We start from the raw sequence: 13,732 nt of genomic DNA, 5'->3' as shown, positions 1-13,732 counted from the left end.
ATTTGCCGCCGCGACCCGTAGGGGGAAGGCCATGAGGAGCCGCCAGCACTGCCTCGCCTCCAAGTCGTCCTAAGAGATCGGCTTCCTTGACTGGAAATTCGTATGTCCACCATCCGCTGCTCTAACCACCAACTCCTCCTCCATTACTACTACTACTACCTTTGCATTGCCGTATTTCCGCTACCAAACGGCGGGCAAGACAACAACATCATATCCACCTCGCCTTGCCTTGCCTCGCCTTGCCTCGCCTCGCCTTACCCGAGATCAGAGCAGCAATGCAGTGTAGTCTTCAATAACGCTCTTTGCTTCTCTCGTCCTCCCTTCGTCCTCCCTTCATCCTCCTCTACCGCCCTCTATTTTCCCTTTTTTCCTCCCCGCCCTCCTCGCGGCGGTACTGACCTGCAATCATTAATCCGTCTTTTTCTAACTCTCCGAGCTTCCTCGCAGGCCCAGCATGGACTCGTTGATCGAGCATGGCGGTTCGGAGCAGGGCTCCAGCACGGCCCTGCTGGTCCTGCAGAAGGCTCAGCTGCTCTATCCGGTCATCCTGCTCCTGGCCTTCACCCTCTCGGCCGGCGTCCACACCGTTATCACGTCCAAATCCGAGGAGCAGCTGGCTGCACCCACCGTGACGGGCCCCGGCGGGAAGCCGCTGCCGATCACCAAGCGAAAACGGGAGCAGGAAGCGCTACAGGAAGCCGACGACGTCGATGGCGCCGCCGGCCTCGCTCGCCCCGTGTTTTTGTACCTGACGGCCGCCGTTGTGACGTCGTTCGTCGCCAATGGCGCCGCTGTCGCGATCCACGCCATGGGATCAACCAGAGACGGGGGGCTCGACAATGCGTGGTGGTGTGGCGAAGAGAGAATCGTAAGTTTGAAAGACCCGCCCGCCGTGGCCCAATTACCATCACTTCAGCAAATTCGTGGGAGAGGCCGCCCGCCCGCATGATCAAGATCCGCCCCCCCTCCAGGCTGACAAAGCACCCAGGTCTACATCGTCGGCTCGGCGTTTCTCTACCTGTACGTCCTCATCACTCTCTTCGAGTGGCGCAAAGGTCCAATCGTGGTTCACGCCATCTTCTGGGTCCTCGGTCTCATAGGCGAAATTGTCATCCTGCTCGCCTCGGTTCTCGCTCTCACCGATAGTGGCTACCTGCGCTACCTAACAGCACCCCCGGACAACGGTCTCGGATTTTGGGACCTGGTCGATGTCGGTATCGCGGGAGTCCGTATCTGTCTACTCGTCTCTCTAATCGGCCTATACGCTGCCGTTGCCAGGAAGCGGGTCGAAACGCGGCGCCTGCACGACGAGGAGGCACAGCGATCGGTCGTGGACGTGGACGAGGCGAGCCCGCTGCTCGACAGCAATGGAGACTACCGCGACCATAGCAACGGGCATGCGAGGCGTGGCATTCACTACGGCACCACCGGCAGAAACACGCGCCGTAACCTGGATGCGCCCGGGGAACAGGGATGCCAGCAGCAGCAGGACGAGGGGGCTGCCTTCTACAGGCCGGACAAGCTCCCTCACAAGACGTGGTTCGAATATTGCCGCGGCTACTCCATCTTTTTCCCCTACCTGTGGCCCAGCAAGTCCGCCAAGCTCCAGGGGGTTGTTCTCCTGTGCTTCATCTTGGTGATCTTGCAGCGCGTCGTCAACATCCTCGTTCCTGCCCAGCTCGGCGTCCTCACCGACACGTTCAAGAAGCAGGGTATTGACAAGGTGTGGTTAGAGCTCGGGCTCCTCATTCTCTACAAGCTGCTCCAAGGACCGTCTGGCCTGCTGGGCTCGATCCGGTCGATTCTCTGGATTCCCGTGTCGCAGCACACATACCGGGCCCTGACGACGGCCGCTTTCGAACATGTCCATTCCCTCTCGCTGGATTTCCATCTGGGCAAGCGCACGGGCGAGGTGCTCTCGGCGCTCAACAAGGGCGCGTCCATCAACCAGTTTCTCGAGCAGGTCACGTTCCAGGTAGTGCCGATGTTGGTGGACCTTCTGGTGGCCATCATCTACTTCTACATCCGCTTCGGCTCCATCTACGCCCTCTTCGTCTCCATCATCACGTTCTACTACCTTTACCTGACCATCCGTATGGCCGCCACCAGAGCTGATCAGCGCCGCGAGATGGTCAACGCCGACCGCGAAGAGGAAGCCGTCAAGAATGATTCCATCATGTCGTACGAGACGGTCAAGTACTTCAACGCCGAGAGGAGGGAGTTTGACCGCTACGGCGAGGCTATCAAGAAGTTCCAGGAGGCCGAGGCCAAGGTTACGTACGGCATCAGCCACATGAACATCTGCCAGTCGGTGGTGTTCATGTGCGGCCTGCTTGTCGCCCTGCTGACGTGCGGCTACCAGGTGTCGCGTGGCGACAGGACCGTAGGCGATTTTGTCCTCCTTGTCACATACCTCAACCAGTTGCAGGGCCCTCTCAACTTCTTTGGCACTTTCTACCGTACGGTGCAGTCGGCCATGATCTCGGGCGAGAGGCTGCTCGAGCTCTTCAAGATCCAACCGACCGTCGTCGACAAGCTCGGCGTGGGTCCGCTGCGGGAGTGTACCGGCCATATCAAGTGGAATAACGTCGGCTTCTCGTACGACAAGCGCAGGCCCGCCCTGCGCGACCTGTCCTTCGAGTGCAAACCGGGCACCACGACCGCATTTGTGGGCGAGTCCGGCGGGGGCAAGTCCACCGTTTTCCGCCTCATGTTTCGGTACTACAACTGTCACGAGGGCAGCATCGAGGTTGACGGCCACGACGTCAAGGACGTAACCATCGACTCAGTGCGCCGCTTCATCGGTGTTGTGCCGCAGGACACCATCCTGTTCAACGAGACGTTGATGTATAATCTCAAGTACGCCAACCCGAATGCGACCGACGAGGAGGTCTTCGATGCCTGCCGCGCCGCTGCCATCCACGACCGTATCATGAGCTTTCCCGACGGCTACCTTACCAAAGTCGGCGAGCGCGGACTCCGGCTGAGCGGCGGCGAGAAACAGCGCGTGGCCATTGCGCGGACGATTCTGAAGAACCCCAGGATCATCATGCTGGATGAGGCGACATCGGCGCTCGATGGCGAGACGGAGCAAAAGATCCAGTCCAAGCTGATCAGCGGCAAATTCGGCCAGGATCGCACGCTGTTGATTATCGCGTGAGTACCCGCGGATCGATATTCCGGACAAACTTGAAAAGAACAAAAGCAGGTTATAGGACTAACGCAAAGTGTCACCTCCAGTCACCGGTTGTCGACCATCACCCACGCCGACCAGATCATCGTCCTCCATGCTGGTACCGTCGTCGAGAGGGGCACTCACCAAGAGCTTCTGGCGCTCAATGGCCGCTACGCCGCCATGTGGGAGAAGCACTGTCGCGCCGAGAAGGCGGCCGAGCACGCTCGCGACGCCACTAGGAAAGCAAAGAAGCTGTTGAGCCAGGCGAACCTCGGCGACGACGGCTACAACAGCATGCTATCATCGACGGTTCTTCCGACTGCCCCTCAGAGCCCTTCGGCGAACGCGGCCGACGCTCATGAGACGGCGTCCATCTCCTCGAATACGAGCAATACGTCCTCGAGCGGCTCGGACGGCACGCTTCAGGACGATGGCGCGGACGCTCACGATGGTCAGCCCGATAAGCCCAAGGACGAAGCTCGGCCGCTGCTCTATTCGTTTCCATCCGAGTCATCATCCGCCGGGCGCTCGACCGATACGTCCAGATTCCCCTAATTAGGCCTTTGCTAGGGCCAAACCTGAACTCTCCCGAATCAATTTACGAATCAACTAATACGCAAGGGCAGCCGTCAAGAGACCGGACAGGTCACATTCGGCTCCCTGACGCTGCTCTCTCTGTCTGTTCTGCTCTTGTGCACGATGTCATCCTCCGGCAGCAACAACAATTGGTGTCCTTAATACCGGAAACAACCCCCTCAGCGAGGCAAATAAGGCCTCCAACATTAATCCCGACACCGTCCATCACCACCGTGAGATATGATTCGGCACGACCATAATACCGCGATGATTTGACGACTTCCTGAGCCAGTTCGAATATGCACCTGAAACGAGCAGCGTACAGCTAAGGGACGTTTTGAGGAGCATTAACCTAATCATCACTTGCTCCCTGCCCACGCTAGTCGCTTGCCTTTTCTGTGTGTTACTGTTTTTATATTTAGCAGTCCATACCATGCGCTTCATCAGCGATGTTTTTGTCTATGCCCTCTGGTTTTCTGGTGCGCAGGGAATTGGGGGGGAGGTTTTACCACTTCCCTCGAAGAGTGTTGGTGCTCAGTTGCGGTTAACCCGAGCACCATCTCAACACATATTCTAATGAGAGATGACATGACCACGATTCTTGAAGCATGGGCGGCGTTATTTTCTTTTCCCTTTTCCCCCTTCTTCTCCTTTTTTTATTTAAGCTTTTCCCTCGCCTGTCTTATCTCCCTTTGCTTTAGCTTTCTGTCTTCTGATGAAGAGCATGGTAAAGTGTGGCACTTCGGGTCGGGTTTCGGAGGATTGGGGGTAATGGGATGGACGGGATGGGGTCATGGGGCAGGGGCGGACGGGGTTGGCCATGGCTACGGCTCGGTGCATTACCAGTGGGATGCAATTGGGAAGGGTTTTTTACAAGTCATAGCTCGGGGGTCTCGTTTCCTATGAGAAGGGGGGACAAGGAGCAGTGGAACGGATATACCAAAAGTTGCTTCTTCCGGGCTTTGTTTTGAACCTCGGAGTGCGGGATGATGGTCCTTATACCGTGCGTTTCGAGCGTTGCTAGAGGAGGAGTACGTATAAAGCCTTTCAGAGCCCTCGGGTCATGCGTTCTATCTTCATTACTTCTATTCTCGGTAACAAGTAAGGTTGGTTGGAGCGGCTTCTCATGTCACATCGAGGTAACGATGTGTACGTAATTCGTCGTATATCGCATCAGTCGTTGTATTATTATTAAAGCTGCTATTCCAATTGTTGTACTTTCGAAAATTGTAAAAAAGTCGTCCAGAGTCTGCCAGCCGTGCGTACTTGCCCCAAAAAGGCGACTCGGCAAGTTGGCACGCCGTGAGGTGGTGTGTCATCACCAACGAAGTACTTGCCACCCGGGTTCAGGGAATTCATTTCCCTAACGGGTTTCGCACGGAGCCAAACCTCGCCCTTCTCCTCCCCCTATCTCCTCCTCCTCGTCATGTTTTGTCGTAAACCACTCTCCTCCCCTTCTATGCCGGACCGAGATATAATAAGCGAATGTGTCGTTCCCCAACCCGTTCCCCGATGTCATCGTCCCCCCTTTTTTGTTTCCTTTTCATCGTGCCCGTGGATAAGCCCCTCCAGGAGGGGTTCCCCCTTTTCCCCAAACAAATTAAACAACAGCAACGACGCCTCGACACCTGTCCATGACATGCTGTTACCTTTGCGTTGATGTGTATAAAACGAGAGACGTATTCCACACCCACCCATCTTATTCGCTCTTGCTCCCACTTCCCCCTCCTCTCTCCCGCACCTGCTCCTCCCCTCCCTCAGCCTCAAGTCAAACATCGCCCCGCTCCCACCGTGGGCGATCCTCCGAAACCAAGGGCACGAGGAAGGAACCTGTAACGGGAACACGGGTTGCGGGGAGAAAGAGAATGAAAAAAAAAAGAGAGAGCAACACCCCGCCGCCAATTATAATCTCTCATTACTTATTGTTTTACTTGCGCTTCTTTGCCGCCCCGTTCGCGGTCGGAGCGGCGGCGGCGGCGGCGGCGGAACTCTTGACATCGCCGTTCGCCGAGCCGTTCGCAGCAAGGGGGGCGGGGGCCTCGTCGACGTCGGACTCCTCGGCGTCGCTGCGGTCGTCCTTGGCGATGTTGTGCACGACGAAGCGGTAGGCGATGCGGAAGATGAAGAAGAGCCAGAACAGGTTGAGGGCCTGCAGGGCGCTGAGCAGGGCCAGGGTGATGACGAAGGAGATGGTGCACTTGTACTGCTGGGTCTCCCAGTTGAGCTCGTAGGGGCCGACCGTCTTGAACTCGGTGAAGAGGCTGAAGAGGATGCGCAGGTTGAGGTAGTGGCGCAGGTAGATCCACACGCACATGAACATGAAGTAGTAGGGGCCCGTGAGCCAGTGGTCGAGGTAGTTTAGAATTTTGGAGGTCTGGAGAGGGGGGAGAGAGAGAAAGTCAGTGGGATACGACGATGTGATTTTTTTTTTTTTGGGGGGGGGGGGGGGGGGGTTGGAGTGGCCACGCACGGCAAGGAAGAAGTCAGAGATGTCGTGAGTGATGTACACGGCCAGGCCCATGTAGGTGAAGTGGAAGCGGTAGCTCAGGGCGATGAGGACGAGGCTGACGATGTGGTGGCCGACGAGCTCCTTGAAGTCCTTGCGCGGCTTCTCCATGCCGAGCAGCAGCACGATGGCCTGCTGGGCCCAGTAGGCGGCCTGGAAGAGGTAGTAGAACTTGAAGATGGCGTCGTGGGTCTTGTGGGGAAAGTTCTCGTACATGCCGCGCGTGTCGAAGTACCACACGGGGGTGCGGCTCATGACGTACATGCCCGTGGGACCCAGGAGGCCGAAGTAGAGAGCGGTGTACATCTGCTCCATGAAGCGGGCCTGCTTGCCGCGCGACCTCAGCCCGGCCCAGCGGGCCATGGGCCGCAGGATCTCCTGCATGATGAACTCGCGGGTGAAGGACAGGACGACGGTGTAGAAGGAGACCAGGGCGATGTCCCAGGGGCCCTTTCCATACTGAGGGGGCTCGTCCGGGCTCGAAGTGGGCAGCTTGTACGAGAGGAAGATGAAGTGGTGGATCGGGTTCGCCTCGGTCGGGTTGATGGCGTAGAGGAAGAGGAAGACGAGCAGGATGACCAGTGGCAGCACCCACGTGTGCTTGACGGCGATGCTCTTTGCGCGGCGCAGGGCGGAGCGAGCTTTCCGGCGCTTCGAGAAGCGTTTCGTAGTTGTCGCGGGGCTTGCTGCGGATTCCTGTTATTGTTAGCCGCGTGTCTCGGTACCCTTCACCCTCTCCCTTCCTTCCCCTCTCCCCCCCTTTTTTTTCCTCACTTCCCCAACTTTTTTTTTCTGCTTCTTCCCTTTCCCTCTCCCCCCGGCGGAGGTATGTGTACCTTTGCAGGACCACTGAGCTGGGCAATGCCGGTCGCTATCGAGGGCGCGCCCGTGTCTCCGACGCGTAACTCGCTCCCAAGAATGCTGGACTTTCTGCGGCGACGGGGTGCGCTATTGTCGGTAGCCGTGGATTGGAATTGGCGATCGGCTGCCGCGCTGAGCGGCGGAAATGGCTCGGAGCCGCCCGCCATGACTGTCTTTCCGCTTTTTGTTTTCGATTATACTCTATCCCTCTGTTTACTCTTACTCGGCCTTTCAGGGCGACCGTGTGGCCGGCGGTGACGAGAATCCGCCGGTTGCGCAGAGAACCGCGTGAGCGCGAAACCCGGATCCCGGGCGAAGGAGAGGTGAAGATGGCGGTGGTCCGAGACTGCGGGTCGCAATTGAGACCAAGTCTCTGTCTCGTTTCCGAATCGCCAAAGTGCGCGGGCAAATAAGAATCCCACCGCTAAGGCGTACGAAGTACTTTAAGGGGTTGAAGAGAAAATTGAAAAGATATCAGCCGGTTGTGGCTCCCGTGAGCGGTGGCGCATGGGGAATCGAATTCAAAAACCTCGGCGCGCCGCGGACGTCTTCAGTGATCCCGTCTCTGCATTTTGTTGGACCCTGGGGTTTGCAGCCAAGGCGTGCTAATGGGATTCTGGGTTAGTTAGTTACTACATAGTACTATGTAACGCTAAAATTGCGATCCGAAAAAGCTGCTGGGCCCACTCGAGCCCCTGACTACACAGTACACTACTACCCAGTAACTTAGCGTGCCATTTCCGGGAGTATAACCTTAGTGTACAGTGGGGTCAGAAAAGTGTTTGCCCACTTCAACCCTGGAAATCCACTTCCAAATCACTACCCCTCTTCAACTTCAACGATAGCTACGCCGACTTTTCCATCTTTAACCTCCTCTTCAATACTATAAGTTGGCTTCCAGACCAAAGACTATTTACCAGGAACTTACAGAAGCCTAGATATCTCTAGTTTACGGCCTCCATTTGGCTAGATTAAAAGGAGGTACAATTACAGCCTATACCGACAGACTATCAACTATACTATCTCGAAAGTTAAATATAACCTTACTAACAGAGCCAACAAGCCATTCCAATCAAAGCCCAGATCTGGAAGACCTTATAAGTTAGATGACCGAGCCGTCTAGTACCTTCTATAGTATATAAGAACTAACTAAATAGATACCTTTAAATCACTTATACCCCCCTGCCCTAGGGTACCTAGTTAAACCGACTCGAATATACTAACCAGATCTTTATATTACATTTCTTTCCTTTCATTAGGTCAATATATAGCTCTAGGGTACAATTACAAGAGGATGGGATAACATATCACCACGGGGGGCGTGTTCAACTGTTAAAGAGGGCTGCCGAGGTTCGCTGACTTTCGGCTACTCCAGTGGCTACTATAGAGCCTAGACCTTAGTCCAATTAAAAATATCTGGCACTGGATGAAGGTAAAAATCTCTGAAAGGCGGCATCGGATTAAGACAGTGGCTCAGATGGCTACAGCACTGCAGGAAGTCTGGAGCCAAATACCTGTTGAATTCCTGGTCAATTTGACTATGGGTATGGGGAAAAGGATAGATCTTTTGGCTCAATCACAAGGTGGCCTAATCAAGTACTGAAATAGCCGTAGTTGTAATATCAATTTGGTGGCAGTTTGGCCCTGTTTTGCGTGTGCTGTATGTCTTTGAAGTTGGAGGGTGGAAAAAGTGGGTGGGCAAACACTTTTCTGACCCCACTGTACAAGATAATCCGTGCTTGTATGTACTGTGTGGCAACCGCGGAGTCGACGCTGAACAGGCAGCTCTACACTAATAGGGTTAAACGACGGGGCATTCACCGTAAATTCACACCAAATTTCTACCTGTATACGCGTATGCGTATGCGTATGCGGAATACGCAGTGCGTGCAATGGCGTACCTGTTGTAGACTTGGTTCATGTCGTCATGAAATATTCTGAAGATATAATCATGTGGCACACCTTTCAGCCCTCAAGAATCTAACCATAGGTACAAGGAGGATAGACTGCACCTCGAATCTGCGCAGCGGGGTGAGACTTTCCTGATACTGTCCACCGATTCCAGGATGTCTGATGGTTCGGTTGCCGCTCTCTCTCAGCGTGGTGTGTACAGATATGCATCACATCTCGTTTCGTCGAAGGAGAAGAGGAAAGTAAGAATGGGGGAAGATGATACAGGTCGACCAATGGAAGTAGCAACTGGTTGTAAGCACTGTGCAGTAGGCCGACAATCAAAGGAAATGTAGGGATCATAGTTGTGTGTGTAACCCACTACCGTATCCGTACAGTAGTTAGTTACATAGATATGTCGATTGAGATCCAGTTTACGAAATACAGTACGGAGTAGGTACAGCCCATAAAAATTCAGAAACAAGCAAGCTCGACCCTCAATCAGTTCCCTCACCAACGAAGAAGAGAAAAAGGAACAAGGAAACAAGGACCGCACATGGCGTCTACCGACCACCTCGAAGCGCTCACCAAGGTGGTGCTCAACAACCTGAGGTACCAGCACGACTGGGCTCAGGTCCAGGCGCACACGCAGCCCAACCTCCCGCGGCCGCTCCTCTACGGACTGCCGCCGAAGCGCCTGTACGTGCACCCGGACGAGCAGATCGACATCATCAAGGCCGAAAAGGAGCGGGGAGAGCGCATCCCGCAGGAGCCCGAGGTCGAGTGGGTTCTGCCCCTGCACCTGTCCGAGAAGTGGTCGCCCGCCCAGTTCGCCGCCCTGTTTGACGCCATCGACGCCCTGCCCCCCGGTGCGGCGGACCTGGCGGTGCCATCCGGCGAGCCCGGCAGGGAGGAGCAGTGGCGCCTTTGGAGGGGTCCCAAGCGTGGAAAGCGCATCTTGCTCGCCACCGTCCAGGATGACTCGACCGTCACGTACTATTGGATCTTCGATGGCCTTGTGAAGCCGAGGCAGAACTGAGCTGCCTTGTTACCTCTCAGTCAGCCCCAACGGCGACCAAGAGGATCGATGCTATCTACCTCATGGCATATACATCCTTTTTTGGCCGCGACCGCCTTCTTCAGTCGAAAAAGGTACTACCCAACTCTCTCACGGCTTGAAGATGACCTTTTGCACCTTCATCTGGTCGAACAAATCGTATCCTTCCGCGGCCTTCGAAAGCGGCATGATCTTGTCAAACATGAAGCTGCTATGGTCAGAGCGGGGAACTTTTTTTCCCCTCATGTCTCAGGGGAATCAAAGCAGCCGGCTTACCTGAACTTGTCCTGGTTCTTCACCAACACCGGCAGCGCCTCGGGGAAGATGGACCGAACGGGACAGCGGCCCATCTGCAGCCTCAGGTTCTTGCTGTTGCCGGTCAGTACAAGCAGCAACTTGGAAGAAGAGAAGGGGTGGGACGACACTTACCTGTACGCCTCATCACCGCTCCAGGGAATCTATTATCAACCACCAAATCAGTATCAAAAGGAACCAACCCCCCCTACCCTCTCCCGGCGGAACCGCAACGGGTGCTGGGAGAGAGAAAAAAAGAAAGAAAAAAAGGAAAAAGAAATAAATGAAATTAACCCACCTCGGCGTTATGCACACCGATACTGCTGATGACGCCAAATGGCCTCACCAGGTCGAAGGCGGTCCGCAGCGCCGGGCTCAGGCCGACGACCTCGATGACGGCGTCGGCGCCCCTCCCGTCGGTGGCCGCCCGCACGGTCCGCAGCACGGCCTCGACGCCGCCCTCGCCGAGGAAGTTGAGCGGCTCCGCGCCGAGCGCGCGGGCGCGCTCCAGCCGGGACGGCACGCTGTCGACGGCGAACAGCCGCCGGGGCCCGCGCTCGAGCGCCGACACGATGGCGCACAGCCCGACCGGCCCGCAGCCCACCACCACCACCACCGCCTCGCCCGCCGGCTGCCCCTGCTCCCGCAGCAGGCCGAAGGCGTTCTTGGCGCCGAAGAAGCCCGTCGGGAAGATGTCGGCCATGAGGACCAGCGCGCGGCGCCGGCCGTCCTCCTCGTTCCCGTCCTCGTTCCCGTCCTCGTCCTCGTCCTTGTCGTCGCCGCCGCCCTTACCCTTTGGTGCGGCCGCCAACTCGGCGGGCGCCTTGACGACGGTGCCGTCGGCGTGCGGGACGCGCACGTACTCGGCCTGGCCGCCGTCGAGGGCCTCGCAGCCGAAGAGGAGGCTGTTGGTGCAGCGCGAAGAAGCGCCGTGGGTGCAGTAAAAGCAATTCATGCTGTTTTATTGTTATTTGTGTTTCCTTTCTCAACGCATTGTTCTTTCTTTCTTGGTGCGTGCGAGGGAAGCTACAGGGGCGGCGGTAAGGGGAGGTGTGGTTTACGACGGTAAGCGGTGCTTGCTCAGGGCAACAAAATAAAAGGGCCCTTCTCTCTTCTGCGTTGTACATACTAGTACACGCGTGTATGTATGCATGTATGTGCGTATGTGTATCCATCCCCTATGTGTGTGCTTACCAGGATACGGTGAAGGGCGCGACGACTGTGTCGCCGAGTGAGACGGATTTGACCTGATCGCCCGCTTGGACCACGGTGCCCACGAACTCGTGGCCCATGATGAAACCCGTCGGGGACGGCTGGTGGCCCCGGTAGACGTGCAGTTCCCTGAAAACGGTGTCAGATGTCATGTTTGCTCGGCATACATCTCCCATTTCCCACACAACGGGGGGTCAACACACGAGCCGCATAGTGCCGTGTACTGGACCTTGACGATGATGTCCTTGGGATCCTGCACTGCGGTCTCGAGTTAGCCTCGGGTTCGTGGCCGCGGATTGGCGCAGTATGTGGAAGAAGAAGAAGAAGAAGAAGAAGGAGAAGAAGGTGGCGCCGGGGAGAAGGGGGGTGACCTGCGTTTTGGGACGGGTCGGTCCTCAACCGCAATCTTCCTAGGGCCGTGGAACACCACGGCCTTCATGGTGGCCGGGAGGTCAGTCATCTTTGGGCCGGTGTATCCGTGGGAGTTCCTGATGAGAAACGCCGGACAGGACCGATTTCGGTTGCACACGGGAGATGCGGATGCTGGTGACGACAATAAAAGGAACCGGTAAATAAGTGATCTGTGGCGTGGCAGTCCCTTCCTGCGCACAACGATTCCGAGCGTTCTCTCAATAGTTAGGGCTGTGCGAAAGGTCGTGTCACGATAGTTAACGGCTGATTAAGAGCTCGATGATTTTACAGTCCTGTAGGGGTATCTCATTCACCCCTCCTTGCTTGCCATGACTACTTGCTCCATCCTGGTGCGGGGACACGGGCAGCGACCGGTCGACCGAGGCAAGAGGCAGCAAAACCACGCTGCACCTACGATAGGCCTCGGCATGTCGAGAATTCTAGAGCTGCAGACCTCGGAATCATCTCCGTTCCTGTGCCGAGAACGGGAATCTTTTTTTTTTTTTTTTTTCAAGAACAAAGTGGTCTATTGTGTCTTTCTTGGGGGCGGTGCTGCCGTCCGTACGGTTGTGGAGTTTGGAAGAGTGGAGGTAAAGAACGAGTGGGGAGCGATAAGAACAGGCGTAACCTGTTGTCGACCGTCGAGTTATTGCACATACTCATACAGCACATGCCTGAGGCGGAGGAGGGTTAACTCGGGCAATGACGGCAGCTACCTGAATAATGACTGTGGGAGGACCGACTCTAGAACGGCCAGCGACGGTTTTAAAAGACAAGCATGGAGCTTCAACAAAACCGAGAAAAGCAAAGGGAACGAAGGAAGAAGTAGCGGCGGGTAGGATCAACCCAAGTTTTGGAAGGCTCGGTCGAGACGAACGTGATATATGGAAGGTAGGTAAGCCTCTCTCGGAGGGAAAAAGAAAAGAACGGCATATAGAAGAATGTCGCTGGGAACCGATCAAATAGGGGTTGGTGAAGGCTAAGGCTATGCTTACCAGAGAACAAGACAGGAGGCAATAACCTTCTCGGCCCACGGCCCACACCATGAGTGCTTAATCCATAGCGCTCTGGGTCGGGTACCAGGGCTAACAGTCCGAGGGCTCGGAAGAGGGCTTGTTTTGTGATAGTGAGATGTAATGGTTTCGGTTAGTGAGACAAGCGGATAAGAGCTGTAGACTTACTTATACTGTACGGAGTACCCGACCTTAACTCGCGGAGGGGTTGTTTTGACAGACCTGACCGAGATATCCTGAGCGAATGCGCATTTTGGGGCAAAGTCGCCTACGGTTATCATGGCCGGCGTCTTGAGGGACAAGCCTCGCTTCAGTCGTGGACTCGAGTTGCTGCCGCTTGCTACCACGAGAGTCGGGTTGAGCGAGTCTCATCGAACGGTACTACTGGCGCTGGCTCACTGTGACCCAAGCACGGGGCTGGGCTCCCTAGCGGGATGTGAAACTCTCTCACCGCTGCGCCTGTCTCTCCCGAAGCCGCACACGTTTGCTTTGCTTGTGCTAGGTGTCTGAATGGTGCTCAAAAAAAAAAAAAAAAAGCCAAATCTGTCATGAGGCGCAGAACAGGCGAGCAATGGGCTCGTTTAGATCTGGATTGCCACAACGTTGATGCGGGGCCCCTCTTCGAGATGACGAGCACAATGTTGATCTCGTCGTCAGACATGTTTCGCCGGTAGCATCGGAGCGGTACTATGCTTCCCCAACAAGTTGGTGGCACTGGAACTCGAGGTCCCTTGAGG

General features: G+C 55.9%; 5 protein-coding genes across 5 annotated transcripts; 3 read left to right on the top strand and 2 right to left on the bottom strand.

Moving 5' to 3' along the window:
• The first annotated feature begins 447 nt into the window (after positions 1–447).
• Positions 448–4,735, top strand: MYCTH_107580 (ABC transporter-like protein). The gene is made up of 3 exons (XM_003663011.1): positions 448–868; positions 989–3,156; positions 3,241–4,735. Exons 1-3 carry the CDS (start codon positions 455–457, stop codon positions 3,728–3,730), a joined length of 3,072 nt encoding a protein of 1,023 aa, XP_003663059.1. The 5' UTR covers positions 448–454; the 3' UTR covers positions 3,731–4,735.
• Positions 4,736–5,544: 809 nt separating this feature from the next.
• Positions 5,545–7,413, bottom strand: MYCTH_2304458 (uncharacterized protein). Its single transcript, XM_003663010.1, has 3 exons — positions 7,096–7,413; positions 6,222–6,955; positions 5,545–6,125 (listed from the first exon to the last, which is right to left on the bottom strand). The coding sequence occupies exons 1-3, from the start codon at positions 7,283–7,285 to the stop codon at positions 5,679–5,681; spliced, it is 1,371 nt and encodes a 456-aa protein (XP_003663058.1). The 5' UTR covers positions 7,286–7,413; the 3' UTR covers positions 5,545–5,678.
• Positions 7,414–9,430: 2,017 nt separating this feature from the next.
• On the top strand, positions 9,431–10,347 carry MYCTH_2304457 (uncharacterized protein). The gene has a single exon (XM_003663009.1). It carries the CDS (start codon positions 9,565–9,567, stop codon positions 10,045–10,047), a length of 483 nt encoding a protein of 160 aa, XP_003663057.1. The 5' UTR covers positions 9,431–9,564; the 3' UTR covers positions 10,048–10,347.
• Positions 10,348–12,029, bottom strand: MYCTH_2304452 (uncharacterized protein). Its single transcript, XM_003663008.1, has 2 exons — positions 11,554–12,029; positions 10,348–11,315 (listed from the first exon to the last, which is right to left on the bottom strand). Exons 1-2 carry the CDS (start codon positions 11,721–11,723, stop codon positions 10,649–10,651), a joined length of 837 nt encoding a protein of 278 aa, XP_003663056.1. The 5' UTR covers positions 11,724–12,029; the 3' UTR covers positions 10,348–10,648.
• Positions 12,030–12,226: 197 nt separating this feature from the next.
• Positions 12,227–13,531, top strand: MYCTH_87980 (uncharacterized protein). The gene is made up of 3 exons (XM_003663007.1): positions 12,227–12,656; positions 12,978–13,094; positions 13,164–13,531. The coding sequence occupies exon 3, from the start codon at positions 13,275–13,277 to the stop codon at positions 13,503–13,505; it is 231 nt and encodes a 76-aa protein (XP_003663055.1). The 5' UTR covers positions 12,227–12,656; positions 12,978–13,094; positions 13,164–13,274; the 3' UTR covers positions 13,506–13,531.
• The last annotated feature ends 201 nt before the right edge of the window (positions 13,532–13,732 follow it).

Source organism: Thermothelomyces thermophilus, chromosome 3 (assembly GCF_000226095.1).
Source record: "Thermothelomyces thermophilus ATCC 42464 chromosome 3, complete sequence".
Classification (NCBI taxonomy): domain Eukaryota; kingdom Fungi; phylum Ascomycota; class Sordariomycetes; order Sordariales; family Chaetomiaceae; genus Thermothelomyces; species Thermothelomyces thermophilus.
Note: the sequence above shows the minus strand (reverse complement) of the source record. Positions and strands in the feature narration are given on the sequence as shown.